The sequence below is a fragment of the Temnothorax curvispinosus genome, unplaced genomic scaffold (assembly GCF_003070985.1).
Source record: "Temnothorax curvispinosus isolate PA1 unplaced genomic scaffold, ASM307098v1 QBEX01015018.1, whole genome shotgun sequence".
NCBI classification, from domain to species: Eukaryota; Metazoa; Arthropoda; class Insecta; order Hymenoptera; family Formicidae; genus Temnothorax; species Temnothorax curvispinosus.
Genome location: NW_020224798.1, coordinates 982,258 through 1,002,890, shown reverse-complemented (window position 1 = coordinate 1,002,890; position 20,633 = coordinate 982,258). Strand labels below are relative to the sequence as shown.

At 40.1% G+C, this 20,633-nt stretch overlaps 1 protein-coding gene across 11 annotated transcripts in view; it reads right to left on the bottom strand.

Annotated features, from left to right (window-relative positions):
* LOC112465207 (four and a half LIM domains protein 2) overlaps positions 1 to 20,633 on the bottom strand; it is a 112,679-nt gene that overhangs the window by 11,849 nt on the left and 80,197 nt on the right. For 5 of the 11 annotated variants that reach the window (XM_025032655.1, XM_025032656.1, XM_025032657.1 and 2 more), the window contains 2 exons: positions 6,537 to 6,737; positions 5,318 to 5,492 (listed from right to left, as the gene is read on the bottom strand). In XM_025032655.1, the coding sequence (XP_024888423.1) occupies positions 5,318 to 5,492; positions 6,537 to 6,737 (376 nt within the window). Of the gene's footprint in view, positions 1 to 977; positions 1,626 to 5,317; positions 5,493 to 6,536; positions 6,738 to 7,808; positions 7,968 to 9,534; positions 9,984 to 14,850; positions 17,963 to 20,633 lie in introns of those variants that run through there. The other 6 variants (XM_025032651.1, XM_025032652.1, XM_025032659.1 and 3 more) reach the window with 6 other exon arrangements.

The window sequence follows — 20,633 nt, the reverse complement described above, 5'->3', positions numbered from 1 at the left end:
GGGGAGGAGAAACCGTAAACCGGCGAGCCGAATAATTGAACGTGGAGAATCGAACGTGCGATTGGATCGAGGTCTTACAAATTGAAAGCGGACCGCTTTTCGGCTCTTGCTGAAGTCATTATTGCGAGCCGCTTGTGTTATCGTGTGACAAGTTGGTCGTTATATATAGCCAACGAAAAAGGCTTTGATTAATACCTGCGGATTATACCTGGATTATATCGCATCTCTTGATATGCGGTGACAAGCATGGATCCGTGCTGATCAAAAGACACATTATGGGGACCCTCAGTTTTGACTAATTCCCTTTCTCAGCCAGGAACAATTTGCATAAGGCATTACTTTTCAAATTACACTAATTTAAATAGCACGAGATAATCCTCGTAATATTTTTGTAATGTAGTGAAATTCGAAAAGTTATGAAATGAGAGATTTAATGTTGAAAGAATATATCTCTCAATTAATTTGCAATTAATGCTCTTATCGCGTGGATTTCGTTTTTGTGATTAAGATATTTCTATCCTAGTCACGTTACGAGATTCTCAAGGATTTTGCATATCTTGAGCTCCGATCATCGATAGAACTGCGCGAATTGAAATTATGTTACTTAACGCGACGTATCTCCATACACAAATTGCATAAAATCTCGACTTCAATTTTAATGAATTTTTGTCTAACTTGAAATCGATTTTTTCATAATGTATTAATATGACTACTAACTTTATTAACTTTGCAGTTATATTAGGCGATTGAATATAAAGATTCTTTGGCGAGCTTTCGATGTCAAGAACGTCATGGCAAATAATAATTTCGGTGAAAATGTATTATTAAGGAAATGCTCTGAATTCATTTCTCTATCATTATAAACTCAACGCAAGAATATACGCCATATATGTGGTTGCGATATTTATATCATATTAATGAATGTCAACGCTGCGACATAATCCGTTTTTGAGACGGACGATCGTCGCGATCGTCACCTGGGTCTGTTTTCTTCGGGTCTCCGATCAGACAGTATTTGCCCAGACAGCATTTGAATGTAGGATCGCCCTCCATGGGGAACATGCTGAAGATCGCGACATCTTCGTCCTTCTCTTTCGCCCTTCTGATTCTCTCCTCACCCACCGTCTTCGTCAGCAGGTGCAGCTTGCTCGACAGTCGCTCACTCAACGCGTCGGTGGCCATATCTTCTCTCAAAAACGTTTATACAAACAAACACGCGTGCATTTGCCGGCTACCGCGAAGTTTACGCGAAACGCGAACTCGTAGAAACAAAGCTCTCGCGCGCCTCTTTACACACGGCGCGGCGCTCTGCAATGAACGCGATTGGATCTGACCTGTGACTATAATTAACGACGTCTAAGATAGAATTACGCGAGACAGTCGCGAATTAGTTATGATTATTTTTTTTAATTCAATTGTTTAATTTAGGCGTTCGTTTACCAGTTTATCCAAACTGTCATTTCAATTCCGAACTATAAGCCTTAATTCCTTTTTAATTCGAGTTAATTAAAGTGCGAAATAAATCGCGAGATAATGGAAGGAGAGAGAAAAGCCCGTAATCCGAATGTGTGCCGAATAATCGAACGTGGAGAATCGAGCCGTGCGATTGGGCCGAGGTCTTACGAGCCACTGAAGGCAGACCGCTCGTCGGTTCTCGCTGGAGTCACCGTTGCGGGCAGGCGCAACGTGTGTTACCGTGTGATAACTTGGCCGTTATATAGCCAACGAGAGAGGCATTCTACGCTGGTTGGTGCCCGCGGATTATATCTGGACACGCGCCTTCAGATTTCGAGACCGTGGATCCGTGTTGATCAAAGACGCACTGTGGGGGATTCTTAGTTCTAGACAACCCACCTTTTCAACTGGGAAAAATTTACATAAGGCACTTCTCGAGTTATACTGACTTAAATAGCACACGAGATAATTCACGTAATATTTTTATAATAAAGTGAAACCCGTCACAAAGAAGAATTTAAGATCTCTCAATAAGTCACGCGCATGCTTCCTTTTCGATTAGGATATTTCTATCGCAGTCACGTTACAAGTTTCTCAAGGATTCTGCATATTGCAAGCTTCGATTATAAATGGACTTGCGAATTGGAATTATATATCCATCTAATGCGACCTGTTTCCATATATACAGAATTGCGCAGAATCCCGACCTCGATTTTAACGATAAGTTTCTGTCTAATTTGAGAGATCAGTTTTTTTTACAACATATTAATACAATTCAATATTAATATCTTTGAAGTTATAACTAGGTATAAGCGATTGAATATACATGTAGTTTAGTGAATTAAGCTTCCACAATGTCAAAAATAGTGTAGCAAATAATAAAATTTATTATTAAGGGAATATGGATTCGTTTTCTCTAACATTAATTATACGTGCTATTCTATATGCAATTGCAACTTTCCTGAAGTTTTCTAATTTGGAGCAGCAAATGACAAATTCGCGTGGAGAAAAGCTATTTGAAATCTTTTATATTTCTTGGCAACTTCTACATTTTTCTTCGGAATAATATATCTCTTAACTGATTTGCAAATAGAAATAAGTACATGACATATTTAATATAAAAGATTGTCAGTTGCTATTTATGGACTGTTATTCACATTTCGTTACATTACAGTGCCTGAGGATTTCTCTGCGGACATTGAATGATTAATGATTCGTAATTTCTTTTAACCGGTTGTCTGGAAAATTTGTTCCATATGACTTTGCACGTAAGTGTCCATAAGTAACTCTTTTCAATCTATTCTTCAATCGGATATCGGAAGAGAATCATGGCGGAAACGGACATAAAGGAAACGGGAAACCTTCGATGTTCGAACAGATCGCATGTTCGCGGTATCACGAATCCGGATCGGAATTTATTAACGATTTCAAAGATTGATACGTAGTTCGCGAAATGCCGAGCTCCGTATACGGACACACGTTGGTACCGAATCATTCACGCCGACAATTTCTCGAATTGACCCCGACGTCAGCTAATCCTTTTTATCTGTCTAGAAGCTAAATTGGAATTCGTCCTAACTCCCACGCCGTCCGACCTTCCTCAATATGTCACGCAAATCTTCCCTAACGAACAACCATGTTGTGAGAACAATGCGAGCTGGATCCTGATGATAAGCGAATTTTATTAGAGCGCACTGCGTCACAAATTTTGAAAATAAGTAGAAATAATGTATCGTTGAAAATTATAGTTTGTGATATTTTCTCAAAATTTTATAGCATCAAAGGTCTTACTTTTTCCGAGGTCTACGATTATAATTTTCTATCCTACTTTAGAACGAAAAATTTCTCTTATCTTTTTAGTTTTTCACAATCTTCTACAATCAAATCCTCAGATATTTGAATGTCATCTATTCAAAGGGCGAGAATTTCTCTCATCTGTTATCTCATCGATTATCAAGATCCATAAGTCAACGCACTTTGAACGCTCAGATATTTAAATTATATCCTAGTTATCTTGGGTAAAACGACATTTGTGCTACTCTGCCGAGGTTCTCTATAACATTTTTTAAATGTCTCATAAATCTTTCGAATGGATCGTGCATGTGAACTGTCATCGTTCTCGTGGTATCTGCTGAAGGTTGCGCGTACTTTAAGCAAACTTTGAGTTGTGTGGATATGGCGATTATCATCTCGGATAACGACCGGTTCCTTCGTCGATTTATCTCGAAAAAGGTCGATCGTCACGGTTGACCACTAATCTTCACAGTTGACCCACTTACGTGCGCGTTTCGATTTCGCATTGGATGCGGAAAGATTGCCTTTCGATGTACTTCATTAATTTGCAGAACGGTTTGCTTTCCATTGTAGAAATTACAGAAAGTATAGAGCTTAATGTCATATATGTGTTGTGTACTATATTTTATTAATTCTATCGAAATTTTTATAAATCCAGTCCTGCGTTATGATTCTTATGACTTTCGCCTATACATTTTCGTAGACGAAGAAAAAGCTTTCTTCAAATAAGAAATAATCAAAGAGATAAAATTAATACTTAGATTTAAAATCTAAACAGACTTATTGTTAGCTCGTTGCAAGATAAACACTTTCATTGTCCACACTTATCGGCTTCATTATCTGTCATACATTCTCATAGCCGAGAGAGTTTTGTGCAAAAAGACTAACTTTGAGATCGATACATGAAAAAAGCCATTTCAAGAGGTAGAACAAGATATCTAAATACGAGAGAAAGATAAATGCAGCTTAATTAAGATGTTTATGCAAAACGATTTAATGCTATTATAAGAGAGCTGGTGAATTAGACGTAAAATGACGTACTCAGTCTCAAAACGGCTCACAATAATTGGCCCGCGTCTGGAGCCCGAGCCTTGACTCAATTACCTTAATAAGAAACGCCGAATGCAAGATCTATCGGTTTTCTCTTTCTTTCTCGGTCGTTCGCGCTCGTACCTGACACCATGAATCACTGTCGGGGAACGATTCGCCAACGATCGATCAAGAACAGGTGTTAACGCGGTCGTAGGTGGAAATTACTAGGAGATTTGTTTCTGACTCGACCTTTCATTGTACGCCATGACTGTTACCTCCGTATTTATCTCTCTCACTTCGTAAATTATACTCTTCTCACGTTTGTCTACGTTTCACGATATAATCGCCGATGTGGTCATCCAGACAGAGATAGCTGATTAATTGAAACATTTATCATTTATGTTTATCGATTGCGTTGACTGTATTGCATATTGGATTTGATTGTGTATTTGTATTTTTACGTTTAAATTTATTTTTACATTAATCACTTTTAGAAAACACATATTTAGTCTCATTAAAATCGAATGGTTGTCAGAAAGTTTACGCGATGCAGTAAATTACAAAGATTATATTATTGCATCATAAAATTCGTAACCTTTTCAGGAATATGTTTATTCTAACTTTCTATTTTTTCTATTTTCGTTTAAAATGCGAAAAAAAGAGAGGAACAAGAATAAAAATAAAATACTTTCATTCATTGCAAAATCTAGTGATCACAGACACAGATTTTTCTTTTTTCAATGATTATATTTTATCGTGTAACACCTAAATGCAAATCTCCCAAAGTTTTATAAAATTTCAATGGTTCTGCTTGCGTCATTATAAAAAATAAATGAAAACTGCATTTCTCACAGTTCGCGTACGTGCTATAAATAGCTATATAAACAATTGTAATATCTGCGTCAGACATAAATAAATCATGATCATATAAACGTATTTACATTTGAAAGACTAGATCGAGGTTCCGTGACATTGTAAGGATCTCTTTAACTGTCGCGTAAAATAAAAATTAACTACAGTATTAACGACTACGTACCAGCACGGAAGATCTCGCCGCATCCATCGCAACGACTGGCGAATTGGGAGTCGTAGCAGTTGCCGCAGTAGATCTTATCCACCTTGCTACCGAACTGTTTGTCCACCAAGGACACTCTGCACCTGTTGCAGAGGAAGCAGGCCTCATGCCAGTGCTTATCCTTGTACGACAGATCCTGAAAACGACATTGAACTACGTTAATCCTTTTCAATTTACATTTATTTTTTTACTTTTATCTTATGTAATTTTATTGCACTTCTGTAATTTGGATAAATCTATTATGTAACTGTTTCATCAGATATATTCAGTGTCGAAAAATTACAAGCTCGTTTATGCAGCGATGTGAAAGCGATTCATTTAAATATTTCTCTTGGTAAAGCTCTCGATCCTGAGAGAGCTAAAATCGCACGATTTTCATTTGGGAAATGCGATTAGCGTATCAAGTTTTGTATTACAGAAGAATTTGATCAATCTTCCGCAAACAACGTCACGTGTGTTTTATCTAAATAATTTCTGGAAACCGTTGCGGATGCTGAGATCATTGGGATTATTAATCATATGAATTACGTAATGCCGCGTGATGATGATGGTCGCGAGGAAAATAACGTCTTCACTTTCCCACTACAGGTCGTTGATTTTTGCGCGTAGGAGCGAACGAAATGTTATAATAAAGGCGATCGGGAAAGAGAGAGGTGCGGAAATCGCGCGGTGCTCGAAGCCCGATACACGGCACCTGCATCATCGCTTCTATTTCTAGAAATGAGTAAGTCAACGCCCATGCCTCTCCATCTATTGACACCGGGTCTCGTAATCATTCGACGGCCGCTAATTACGCCTCTAGGCTGTACAACAAACGAAGTAATTTATCGTTCGCGCACGCATCGAAATGCGTAACCTAGCTCAAGAACGTTCAAGGACGATTTTCTGGACGACTCTGACTTAGCATATCTTTTTCACATGCAACACGCAAATATATAGTTTCTATAAAGCTATTCGCCGTCTGTTGTCACATCTTATTATTTATGGCTTAAATAGTTTAGCACCAAGTTATGATCTTTGTTTTAAAAATTGATACATTATAGAAAATTAGGAAGAGATTTTAAATTGTCTACATCTAAATTAGAAGCTAATAAAAGTCCTGTTCTTTTTTTTTTAATAAATGGAGAAGCATGTTTGAACAAGTTATATATAAAACACTTTTTTCGTATGATAGAAATACCTTGGAGTCGATGCCGATGATTTTGTTGCATTCCTCGCAGCCATTGGCGAAAACGCTTTCGTAGCACTTAATGCAGTAAGGATGCTCGTCTCTGAGAACGTAGCGCTGTCCTGTCAGGGATTCGTCACACTGCCAGCAACAGAAGTGGCCGCTGTGCCAGTCCTTGTTCATCGCCTTTGTGTACTCGCCACTGAAAATCAACTGCAACGCGAATACCAAGCGTTTAGAATGCGTGACACACTCGTGAAGATTCATCTCGGAGCTTTTACATCAGTCAGTTGTCAGTGTATCAAAACTAATTCTAAATCAAATGCTTTTCCTTTAATAAAACATCTTAAAAGAGATATACATAGGACGCACACCCGTAAAATTTAAACGTAGGTTAATTAAATAATAAATGTTAGTAAAACAATGATAACAAGATTCATAAAAACATTTAAAAAAACTTGTGCATATTTGAAAAACAATGTAAAAATGTTTAGCTCCTTATAATTTCCATTCTGCGATTATATTACACATGAATAAGTAAAAGGAAAAATTAAGATTTAAGAAATATTTTATATGTTTGTCATTATAGTTTGCGTTGCTTTGTATATCTTTATGTAACCTAGTTTGTTTTAATAGAGAGAGTATTGTCCAATGTTTGCGTAGTGGTACTTTGACTCTGTTGCTACAAACTATGACGTAATGTACACCGTTGATGTTGGTATCAGTAGTTTCATGTTTACCATGTAACTATTGTTAAAAACACTTCGATTTAAATTGTTTCATAATGTTAAGTTTGTATACTAATTAATATAATAGTTTATCTTTATAATATTTATATATGGCTTAAACATCTCTTGTTGTTTCTATATAAAAGAAAGAACAAGTTATTGATTTGAATATTATTGAGATTTCTCGAACTCACATAAATTCCAGTTATGAGTGCATAAATGTGCCGTGAGTTAGTTTAAAATTTATGAATTCTAATCGTCAATTATGCCTTCAAATTAAATTTTTGCTACGCATTTTGGGCTATGCCTTATTCCTACGCTGATTTTTGAACGTTTAATGCTACTAAAAGAGAAAAATCATTTATGATAGTTGAAGTATTTCCTCAAAAGTTTGTGGAAGTGACATAAAATATCCAACTTGAGATAGCTAAAAAATTGCTCCTCTCAAAGTATCGTGGTTTACTTCTCGTCGAGAGTTCTTCGATCGCCTTTTTCGTTCATGTATTATACGCGATCATGGCGAACGGAATCGTTGATACGTGCTGGTAATATGTACCTTGGATGAGTGCTGTTGTATGTGCTGGCTGAGTATTTCTGTACAAAGTCATATCTATATCGTGACGCGCGTATGACTGTACAAATCTTGTTCTGAGCGTTTTCATTGCGCGAGTCGAACGAGTGTTCTTTTTTTACTTTCTTAATGACAATTACTTGCTTTATCAGCCTTTGAAAAACCGTTAATTAGCGAGAAAAAGGTTAGAGATGTTTCTCAATCATACTTATTGCAAAGTATATACTCCTAATTATATTTTTCCATCAAAAATAAGCTGCATAAGGAAAAGATACATAAATATCAAGATATAACATTATAAAATTTTACGAAATGTTCCAATTATTTTATAACTTTCTTACATGGTAGTTACTGATATCTGTCGCATCCATTTCATTCTTGAAATTTGCATGGAACTCTAAGTTTTAATAAACACAGTTTTAATTAACACAAAAAAGACATATATGATCTAAAACAGTGAATTCTAAAATTCCAGATAACGCACCTAATTTATGTATGCATATAATAAATAAATATAGCACCGTTTTAAAATTTCCTCCTCTCATTTTCGATCAACTTGACAATCTCAGAAATAAAATACACCGTTCCCATTTTTTTCTTAGCAGAATAGAGAATCGCCGTAACTATAGTGGCTTTTCAAAAGCTGATAAGACAATCATGCGATCTTATGAAAGAAGAGCCGTTTCTCTTTTTCTCATGTAATTTTGGAAAGGCTCGAGTTCCTGGAGCGTCACCCTAGTCCTTCGCCAAGATACGGCAAGGTACGTCCGTCGGATTGTGGCCCGCAGTCACGAAATGTCAGGGGATATCCGGAGAGGATCATTCACGACGAGCGATATCGTTTTAGATACGGCAAGTGCGGTCTTCGCTCGCGTGACGAGATGGAAAAGCGATGCCCGAAGTTAATCTTTCTTCACTCGCGAGTATTTTCGGCCGCTCGTAAATCGCCCGCAGTTCGAGCGAACGGAGTGAAAGGGTGTTTGAGATTAAACGCGTCGTCGTCTTCCAGGTTACGATCGAGTCGCGAACAAAATGAAACCGCAAGGATACGTCGCTTATAACCAAAGATATTAATTTTCGCGTGATACGATTATGCTAGTTTATGTAGATTATCTATAAAGAGCTCAACAGAATTGAATTTTAAAATTGGCGTGACTTTAATGCTATCGATGGAAATGCCACAAGACGTATTTTCTCGCGCTTATAGTATCGAACATAGAAGTCAGCTAAATTATACCATTTTTTTTCTCTCAAACTCTCAAACAACATCAAAATTCAAAAGACGTCCAAAAATAACATTTATTATTAGAGCATCTTTTGCATTTTATTTTAGACTGGTTGTACCAACAATCTTTGTTAAGTAATCTTTTTGTTAAGTTCACTATCCTTTAATGATCTATATTACAGTCCTATACTTAATAAAGAAAAAGATTCACTTATAACCGAGATCAGCATCAAACTTGGCGCAACCAGCTCTCGAATGTCCGCGTTGTCTGTGCTACCATCACCATTGCTATCATGATTCTGGTCGCGCGCGCGCGCGTAATTTTCGAGGGGGTGACGCTCGCGAAATCCCGCTCCCGGATGATGCGAATCGAGCACGACAGTGACCACGACGACGACGGGTCGTCGTTAAGACGAGCAGAAAGAAAGAAAAGGTGATAAAGAGGCTATGCGGGTCTGCCGGATTGTATCGTCAGCCAGCACATACTCTTCGATGGCGTGGTGGTTCTGCGTGCCGTCGACCTCGGTGATCGTGACCTCCGACGCGTTCTGGTCGCTGCTCTCCCGGCGCTTGGTCGTCTTCTTCACTTTGCGCACCTTGCGCTCGGTGGTCGTGTACACTACACTGTCTACGTCCGCCATCTCTGTGTTCTACCCTCTTCCGTCTTCTGTCGTCGCGATGCGCTCTCTCCTAGGCGACAGAATCAACTGCGGACTGTCGTATTCGGGCGGCTCTCTCGGGAGGGTGAGAAGGACACGGTGAAGAGAGGAAAAGACGAGAGGGGGAGAAAAAGAGAGAGAAAGAAAGAGAAAGAGAGGGAGTCCGCGAGTTTTTCGACGTCGTCGGTTTGGAAAAAGAAATCAGAGCGGCGAGACCACTGGATCCGGGGCTACTACTGCTCAGCGGCTTTCGAGCTTGCGAACTGACTGAAATCTAGGATCGGCCCGCTCCGGGCGTCATCATATCGGGACGCTATTTTCGGCGTCCCGACGACTCCAGAAACGCGCCGCGCGCGCCCCTCCGTCTCCCCTTCGCCACCCTCCCCCGTCATTCTTCCGCACCCTCCTCCATGCCAACCGACCGCTCTCCTTTCTCCGCCACCCTTCTGCTCCCTCGTCTCTCTTTTGGCGTAGCCTCTCCTTCTCCTGAATCTCGATGCAGTGTGCCGGGTGCAACTTTTCTACGTTACGCCCGTCTACTCTTTCTCTCTCTGTCTCTCTTTTTTCCCCTCTCTCGCTCTTTTTCCTCGAGTTTGTCCGAGCTTCTTCAAGCTTCTTCATCTTGCTCTTCCCCGTCGCTTCTTTTGTACGATTTTCCAGTTCAGAATGTTCAGATACCAGTGGCCGATCTTCTCGATGACATCCCCCCCGCCTCTTCCTCCCACTTTCTCTTCTTCTCCTCGACGTTCTTCTTTTACGAGTATTTATGGAGCGGCCTGTATCTGCGATTTGCGCGAAGAAAACGAAACGGGGTCGATGTAGTCTGACGCGAATTCCGGAGGAACGGTTTTGCTTCGCGCAGCTCCTGGGATCTCTTGATACCAGGAGGAGAACGGGGAACTTCCGACGCGGGTGTACGCTTCGTTAAATTCATCTCTCTTCAGCTTTATCCTCCGTGTTAAATCGTTGATGTCGCGTCGCCGTCGTCGTCGCCGTCGCCGTCGCCGCCACTGCTACCGCGTGCGACAGTCGCGAAAATACTCAAATTTATTTTTCATAGCGAAATGCATGTTTGAATAATCGGTTTTAATAATTTATGGCTGCGACTTACTACGACCTCAATCGAAACAACGTAATCAAGAACTGTGAATATGTCGATCCTATTAAGATTTTTGAAAAAAAGAAATTATTGTTCCTCAGCAACGCTTTTCATGTCCAAGATCAGAAAAATATTAATGCTTAACTATCGCTTCGTCAGTGTAAATAATCCATTAAAAGTGCAAAATTCCTCTTAAACTCGAACGTTCGATTTGATTTTGATCGAATAAAAATTATTTCTTACTTAGATATCGTTTAAAATTTTTCGTGATACTCAAGAAATAAAAGCTCTTATAGACTTATTTTGCCATAAATGATTATTTATTTAAAAATAATTATCTAACTCCCAATGTCTCTATCTTACATATTTCGCAAATAGATATCAGATATCACTTATAAAGGGTGAAATACGAGGGAATATAAATCTCGCGCTTGTTACGTTTCTCGTTCCGCTTCATTTATGAAACGTAAGGAATGATTAATTAGTCTATTCGCAAATTTACTAGAGATCGCTACAATAAAAATAGCGGGTTGCAGTTGGGAACAACAAATCTCCGATAGTTCGTAAAGGCGCTATATAAATATTCTTTAAGAGTGACGGCGAGCGACCATAAACCGAACCGTTTACGATCAACCGTGAACGCTCCACTCGCGACTTTTGACGGTTTTGCAATGAGACGCGCCGCGTCAGGCCGCGTCGTAACACTATGACATTTAGTATTTTAGTATTATATCTATCTTTTTTAATTTTATGTATCTAGCAGCGAAAATAGAGAGATCATCCCTTACTGGCGCGTACGTTCGCGTTTCCGTTTCACGAAAGAGTATCAGATTGCCGAGGCTACCCGACACGGTGATAAAAATGCGCGGTCGGCACCCCTCTGACTCAGAAATTCCCTGTCGATTTTTTCCCTTCGAGTCCGCCGAAAAAAAGCTTCGCCGCGCGCGGCGCCTTGATCCCTTGCCAAACAGGTGGTTCCGGGCCGCGCGCGTGGGAGTGCGGAAAAATAGAACTCGAACGAAAAGTAGAGATAGAGAGAGCAATCGGCGATGTAATTGGGTCGGAATGTTTCACACATCACCAATATCCCCCGGCCACCTACGCGCGAAGAAAACTCGCGCGCGGACGTTAATCCGCGTGACGCGGAATGCGAACTTGCCGGTTCTCGATTCGTGAGAATAATGTGATAATAATACACGTAAGAAACCAAAAAATATATATGCCTTTCAATATATTTATTAAAAATCATTGAAAAGAAAGAACATCGTTCTTTTCAATTTTTCTCGAAGAACGGTGTCGTTCTGACTTAACGTAATATGTATAAAGAAATTTCTGCAAAATTGTGTCGTAGCTCAATCTCGATGGTTCAATACCTATTTCCGTGTTGCACTTATTTCTGTACCTATTCTTGAAACGTGATCAGCGATATAGTATTTTATAGTTAACTATTTGTCTTATTGCTAGTCTTATCGGGAAGGCAATATCGTTAAAGATAATTGCAATAAACCGAATGCAATTTTATCTTGTATAATTCAAATAGTCATAAAATACGGGATCGATTAGTTCGTCAGTTTATCGTTATCGTAAACAACGTATCGAAATAGCTGCTCGTAAATAATCAAGATATCGAAATGTCGCGGCGGAGGATACCTAGAATATAATATTACGAGAGCCGGAAGAGGGTGGATTAAAAATATTCAGGCGACGCTTCGCGACGCGAAAAAAGAATGAGGCGTCTGATGAAGTTCGGCGTCGAGTCGGTGGAGTCTCGTCGTCGTGTAAATGTCGTGTTAGATGCGCGCTCGCGCGCGATGTATACGTATATTATTTGCAGACGGGTATGAGATTGATATTTTGGGAGACCCCACGCGAGAGGCACACGGCACCAATAAACGCCGCGGCACCGACGAGAGGGTTCCGCGCAAATATCAAGTGCGTTTTGTTATGGCGTTTGCGTACTGTTCTCATGTGAAAGTGTCCGATTGCGAAATTGCACCCCTCGCATGCTTGAGAAATCGCTGATAAAGCAAAGTAGCCGGCGTTAATTGGTCCCCAGCATGTGGGGTCAATTAACACAATTGCTCATGGAACCCGAATGTCGTTGTTTTATTGTGATACATCTCGAGCATGACTTCTAATTTTGATTGACGCACTCACATGTTGTTAATATTAGTTAGTTTCTCGACTGGCAGTCGATGTTGCCGAAATAGTTGGCTGTCTAAATGGCTCTTGCTATTAGACAATTTTAACTATCTATGTGTGTGTATGTATGTGTGTGACAGGAGCAAGATTGTATAAATATTTAACATATACAAAATAATATATCGTGATTATGTTATCTAAAATAATTTAGATATTTATTTTTACAATTATTTAGTAATAACATGGTAATAGTAATTTCAATTACATTTCAATTACATTCAGTAATCAACTATAGAATTCCGTACATTCGGACTGTTGTGATGCCAATACTTGGTTACTAATTTCACGAAAGTGGGCGAATATGTCTGATAGGGAAGTGCGTGGGATCCTTTAGTAACGAATGCTTGCTTTGCGTAGCCAAATATTCGAAATATTTTGAGAACAAGCATTGCGCAAGATCGGAAGCTTGACTTGCGCGAGATTCCACGCGACGCGACGTGTGTCTGAGCGTGAGGGAGGTTTTCCTCACAGTAGAGTAGAGTATGAAAAATAAAGTTAGTGAACTGTCCGGATCTAAACTGCCTTATCGAATAACATTTATTGACATATTGGACCACGCGAGTAAAAACCAATGATAATTGATGCAATGACCAATGATTATTTAGTCGAGTATTTAGTCGCTAAATACGTTGGATATTAAAAGACTCCATTCGTCTTGAAACCTGCTCGTGGCTATAAATGCACAGCTTCTGCACGTAGCAAATAAATTCTCTAGCTGAGAGTAAATCCCTGCTTTTTTGACTCAACCCGCACAGATTACGACTGAGGATCCGCAATAGCTACACGAGCTCGATTACCACGTCTGAAGTGCGAAAATTCACGCAGGTTTTTTATAGCTAACATAAATAAATAGCTTTCGTCAAACATAAACCACTTTAATTCAATAAATAGACAAATAAAATGTTCCAGTAATTCATGCATAGAATAATGCATAGAATAATCCAGCCTTATTCAGACTTTTTTTAAAGCCGTTTTAATATTTATTTTATTTTTAATTATTTTATGTTTCTATATATTTAATGTATTAAATTTATAAAAGAATTTTTAACTCATTTTATGAGAACATTTTGCCTGATCTTTCTCACGAACACAATTTTTTATTTGTACATATAATTACAAGTATTATATTCATATGGATTTCTCATAATCTTTTAACATACAACAGTAACTGTGTGTGTGAACTTTGGAATTGAAATATGAAGTTTGAAAAAAGGTAGAGTCATAAGAAAATTAAAGCTAGAAAATAACGCGGAGAATCAGATCAATTGTGGAAAATTTTCGAAATTTTATAAAGATTGTTAAAATCAACGGAGAGAGACTTTCGAAAGGGAATAATAAAATGATTTAATTACATAGATTAAAATTGTGATTACCCGTTACTTGAAATATATTTTTAGATGACTGTCAGAAGGCAATCTATTGCTAGAAAATTTTCCACATTCTCACATGTCTGATTGCAATATCTCGAAGAACATAAGTGTAGTTAGAATAAAACAATAATATAAATGTTTTTTTTTTTGCATCGTTTGCAGTGTATTCATTAAATTCAAGATTTTTATGTCGTTACTACAATTCAAGAGGATTCTGAACTATAAGAAGGACCACCATTCTGTAGTGTATTAATAAAAGCCACAAATTTTATAATCGCACGTGTCTGTATTAAAAACTCGATATAAAAATGTAAAAATAATTATTTTACATTACAGTTTTTGAAATTGGTATAATTATATAAAAGATTGAATTATTCTACCATTTTAGATTCTACAAGCGATTACGAAAATATTTAAAACTAAGGATTTATGCAATTATAAAACCTATGACTTTAATTCTCAAGCGTATTACCCAGAATGCTTTGTTCTGATCGGTGTCGGGTGTTGTGTACTGTATAGGTGGCTTTCCGGAACTCACATCCTCCGCGTCGACGAATTCATCGTCGTCCTCTTCGAACGATGATCTCGCTCTCGAGTCCTCCCCTCTCCTCCAAATACTCGATCCCTTACTCGAACTATCGAAAATAACATTTCTGATTCTTTCGTAGTCCTCCTCGCTGGCGTCTTCGAAGCTGGACACTTTCAACGCCTTCGTCTTATCTCTTCGCGATCGTTCCACGGAGGCGACGGCGCTGGTTGTCACGTAAGTTTGTTTATCCTGATCATCCGACTGATCTCTCGAGCTGGATCGAAACCTTTTGTTCTTGAAGGACTTTCTAGCGGAGTTTGCTCGAGAGCACAAATCCTTTCTGCTCTCGGAGAATCCGATGACGCTGCTAACCAGCTCCTCTAAGGCATCATCATCGAACAGTATGTCCTCCAAAACGGTCTGTACTTCTACCGAGACGCTCTTCTTACTCTCCGATCTGGACAACGACGGGCTATTGGTTGGAGATGTGTTCGTCGACATGTCCTTCAACGCGTCGCGCACCGTCTGCACGGATATGTCAGACTTGCGACGTTCTGAATCGCGATTTTTCTTCGACTTCTTCGTGTTCAAATCTTCCGCTGATTTACTGATTTCCGCGTTCTTGGACTTCAATCTCGTAGGCTTTCTCAGGATCGTAGTGGAGGATTTGCCGGATCTCGGTTTCTTCTGGCTGACGAAGGTCTTCTTCTCTGTCTCTTCGGCAGCTGGACGGATAGCCGAGTCGATTTTCGTAAGATCGTTGGAAAGTTTTTTCACTTTTTTGGAAATGTCGGTTTTTTTCGATTTTTTCGATAAATCTGGAGATTTCGAGGCAGACTTTCTCGGTCTTCGCGCGATCCTTCTCTCCTCGTGATCAGACTCGTCGACTGACGAAGCTGACTGCGAGTCCTTGTACCTCTTGATGATCGGAAAGTCATCGAAGGATCTCGTGGTGGGCGCCTCGTTGCCCGAGTCCTTGTCAAAGGACGTGTCCACCTCGCTCGAAGAGGCAGATATTTTTTCTTCTTCGAGGGCAAACGGAATCGGCGTCGGTATCCTGACATACTTCTTCGGCTCCGGCGGAGCCAGCGATCGCGCGACTTGCTGTAAGCTCTCTCTAATTTCCATATTGATTCCCTCCAGGAATTTTTTCGCCTTGTCATAGTCGTCGTTGTCAACATTGTAATGTCGATCGGTTTGGACGATCCACGTTTCATCGTCCTCTCGTATGATATAACTGAAGTCCGGGCTGAGTCTCGAGTCCGGACTGAGTCTCGAGTCCGGTCGAGAGCCACCGAGCAAGTACCTGGTGCTGCACTCCGATAAGGTGCTTCGACCGTCGAAGTTCCTGTCTAACGATCGGAGTTCGCTTCGCACTCTCAGACTGTACTCGTGCAGATTTTCGAGCTTATGCCTAGCGTCGCGAGGTAGCCTCACGTCAATCGAGTGGCTAAAGCTACAGAGCGAATCGTGGATGCTCTGAATGTTATTGCTAGCCGGCTCGTGATAGGAGAGGCACGGTGTTGGTGGATTGATACTGATCACTACGGCGTCAGACGCGTGTCGCAGGCACGCCAGCAGCTCCAGAACGCCGACGCAGCCGACCAACACCGATAGCAATAAACCCATCTTTGAATTAATTATTGAGAATGATCCGAGTTAGCTCATGAATAACCGTTCACATTTGGATTCATATTTGAATGAAGAATTTGTCTTGCAAGCAGAAATTCAAACTTTTTTTTCAAGAAATTGTATCGATTATTGAAATTGCAGTTTTGTTTATATTAATTACTGGTGATATTTGTCTCGTTGCATAATTTAAATGAATGTTCTCGTACTTTCAATCAGCTATAAATAATTATGTTCTGGCAGCGTTTCGAATGATGATCTAATTCTTCACTTTTCATCAAACATGATCGCATCGTCGCTAAAATTAGCTTCACAGACGTCATTAAAATCCAAGAGACTTTTATGCAAGAAACAATTTTTTTAAGTAAAATTTTTAAAACAGATAGTTTCTTTCTGCTGATCGATGAAGATCGTCGTATGCGATTTATTAATTTCTTCCTGTCCTGATGGAAATTGTTGACGAATGACGTCACATAATGAAAGAGAGAGAATGAGTGCCAATTCGCTGGAGATCATATGAGTCGTACACGCCTACCTTTTTCCAAATTCGTACGAAGTCCTACACCGCGCGATCGGGAGAACATGCGAGTCTTCTCTCGAGAGAGAACAGTCGCAGTTTGTAATCTCACAAGAATATTCTGTATTCCGGTTGATGAAAGACAATTTTGGCAGATGCCGTGCGAGCACGAAAACCCAATCGCAAGACACTTGTCTTCAGCTTCGGATACAGCCCAGGATTTCCAAGAGTATTCCTGTGAAGAGTATTCACCGCTCGATATCTATCTCGATGTTCTCCCGAGGGAATATCCAACGAGAACCCCGACGTGAGATAAATTCGAGATCTCGTGAGATTTCTCACAGTCACGTTCAAATAAAGAAAGATACAATTCGTGAGAAATTCCACCTTAGATAACATTCTCGGGGATATTTCTCCGCATCTTTCCAAAGATTCATCGGTATTCTATTCTGGCGTTCCTTCCTGAAAGCATCGTCCGGATCGGGGGGCCTCCGACCTTTCGCGCGAGGCAACCTCGTGGCCTCTCAGCGGCATGAGCACCGGTGTCTGTCGTAAGCACGGTAGTAATTCTTGGTGTCAATGACGTCACCGGGAAGACATACGACGATTACGCGATCTTGAGAGGGGGGCCGGACCACCCACGCGTCACTCTGGTGCCACCACTGAGAACGTAAGCGTTCTCCACTCATCGATGAAGGGGCATTGTGACGTCTGCGTTCCCCCTTTTCCTCCCCCTTTCCTTTCTTTCTCTCCCTTTCGGCGCTTTCGGTATCGAAACCGAAATGAGCGGCTATCCGAACGCGAGGATCATGTCCGATCACGCGATTATCGGCTTATCCATGCGGCCGGATGGCGGCCGGAGCACTGTTTTATTTTCCGCGGGCAAAAGCGGCTGACCAGGCTGGTGGCCGTCGGCTCGTTATGTCCCGATGCGTCGACGTCGACGTCGACGTCGCGAGACGACGGTTACGATGCGCGGGGCCCCGGCTAAAGGCTAAAGTTAGCCCGAATGTCCCTGAACGCGAGTCCCTGTCCTTAATGCACGATGCGATGAACGGCGCGATCGATCGGCTGCGGACGATAATTAGCAATGCCGATCCGCAGAGGTAGAGCAGTAGCAGCAGCAGCAGCAGCACTCACCGCCGCATACCGCGCCGCTTGCCAAAACTGTCGGCCATCGATTGTGCCGGTTCAATAATCGCAGTTTGTTCGCGAGAGAAAAGCAAACTCGCCGATGTTTTAGTGCGAGCGCATCGAATGCGACTCTCGTTCGTTAGAACGACCTGAATATTTCAACCACGTGATGACGCCGGTAATCTCATGTGGCTGCCAGAAGCGTAGATCTGAGAGGTAAACAAAATTTTTCAGTTTTGATGTACGTGGTACGTTAATTTGGCGCTTAGCCACTGATAATTAACTGATTCATATCTGATTGCTTGATAGCCATTTTCGCTCCAAGTCAAGGTTAACTTTAATCTCTCCGATGCTGTGCCTTTCTCTATCATGAAATAAGATTAAGATAAAAATTCCATTATGTTATTGCAACATTAATGGAACATGAGATATAAGGAAAATTAACTCTACAATAATTCTGCAATGAGTTATAAACTTTATGACATGATAATCGTCTGTTATCGTTTTATATTGTCGATGATAATTATATCACTAAAGCCTTCCGTGTTTTTATTAATTGCAAGATTTTTCTTCCATTTTCTTTCAACGCGTACAGATTAGAACGAATAAAATACATCTGGAGGCAAAGTGCAGTTGATTCAGTTCAAACAATTCTAAATTTATCGGAGGAAAATGTGGATTTCTGTACTCGGGTAACAGTACTCGGAAACCGAATTCCGTGCGACTATTAACAGGGTCAAGAATAGTTCGGCTGCAATTCTAAACTGGCTCTGCGTTCGATTCGCCGGATACGTTCGCTGTGAAACACGCGCGATGATTCTCGCGCACGGCGTTTAAAGTTTAAAGGCTGCACATCTCATGCCGCGCGCGGTGTTTACGCGCGCGCGGTCGGCCGCGTTCGGCCGAGAGAACAGAGTGAGCTTCTGGCGTCACCCGATAGATTTTATTTCGGTTACTTCATCGGTTTGTACGGATCAACGTCAGGATTCACGAACCCCGATACCGCGCGTTTTGCGCGCGGTACATCGCTCTGGCGCGCCTCCAACGAGAAGATATCGGAGCGGCGGCCCCCGGATCGAGCCCCTTATCGAACCCCCGATGATCCATATTCGCACGTCGCGATAGCGTCCGCGAACGACTCGAACGCGACGGAATCCGGGAAAGTCGGATTTCGCGGAAGCGACGAGCGCCTCCCCCGGCCGCGGTCGCCCGATTTATCGCGTCCGAGTCACGACGCAAGTGGACAAACAAGATAGCAATGTGACAAAAATGTAGATACAACGAGAACGCGTGCTAAACGGTCAACACGCGTTGTCTCATCGACGAGTTACATTCGTGCGATTATCAGAAATGTTTTACTCACAGAGCAGACATAGCAGATGCAACGCAGGGACTTTTTAAGATTCTATATACAAAGATGTTTGAGATTCAACAAAAAGCAAATTCTTGATTCTTTAGTAATAGAATACAAATAAATTAACACATTCGTTAAGAATTATTATGAATATAATATCTATGTTTAAATAAATCTTTCAAATAATAGCAAAATTTTTAAAAATATTAAGAAAATATAGTTAATCTAAGATCCATTTAAATATCTATTTAATAAAATGTAACACAAAAATATTAAATGGTTCTGATACATCGTAATGACGATTTATTGCGTGCCGGAGATTTAATTATATCATTAATTGTATCAGCGTAAATTACGAGGAATAAGATCCATTTGTATAAGAAATTTTGCGCAATCGATTTAGATTGCTGCATGCAGTCGGGCGTTTCCGAGTAAAGACCCGTTAATATAATTAAAATCGAGCATTGTCTTTGAGTGATATGCATTTGTACTTGAGCCGCAAGGTTTAATCTTAATCTTACAATTAATCTTAATCTCGTCCGCTTTGTTTGATTAACAATGAATAAATTTTTCAACGTTAAGTGCCAAGTGTCTTACGCAGGATATGACTCAATCATTTCTTGGTGCCATTTTACACGATATGTGTTATCTATAAATGCTGTCGAGAGTCTTTAAGATACCACATGTTGAAGACCATTTTCTTTTAAACCTCTTTTCTTTTAAACTTCTGTTAAGATAAGTACTGAGATAATAAATATCCGACACATTTTGACATTTTTCCCAATGTTCGTTCTTTCTGGATAAACTTAAAAAATTGCAGATGAATTTCCGAAAAAACGTTTACTACTGTTAATTAGATTTATGAAAAATCTCGCAATAAGAAGAAAAGATAAAGGATTATAAAATCATTTGATAGAAAAACAATGTTCTTACACCAATATATTCAATAATAGCTATATGATAATTTGTTTAAGTTATTTTAATTAATTTTTCAGTTCGGAATATTTAAGAACACTTACGACACTTTCAATATAATGTTCTTATTCGTATTTTACTGGGCGTTTTTTTTTCCGGAGGCGCGATACGCTCTAT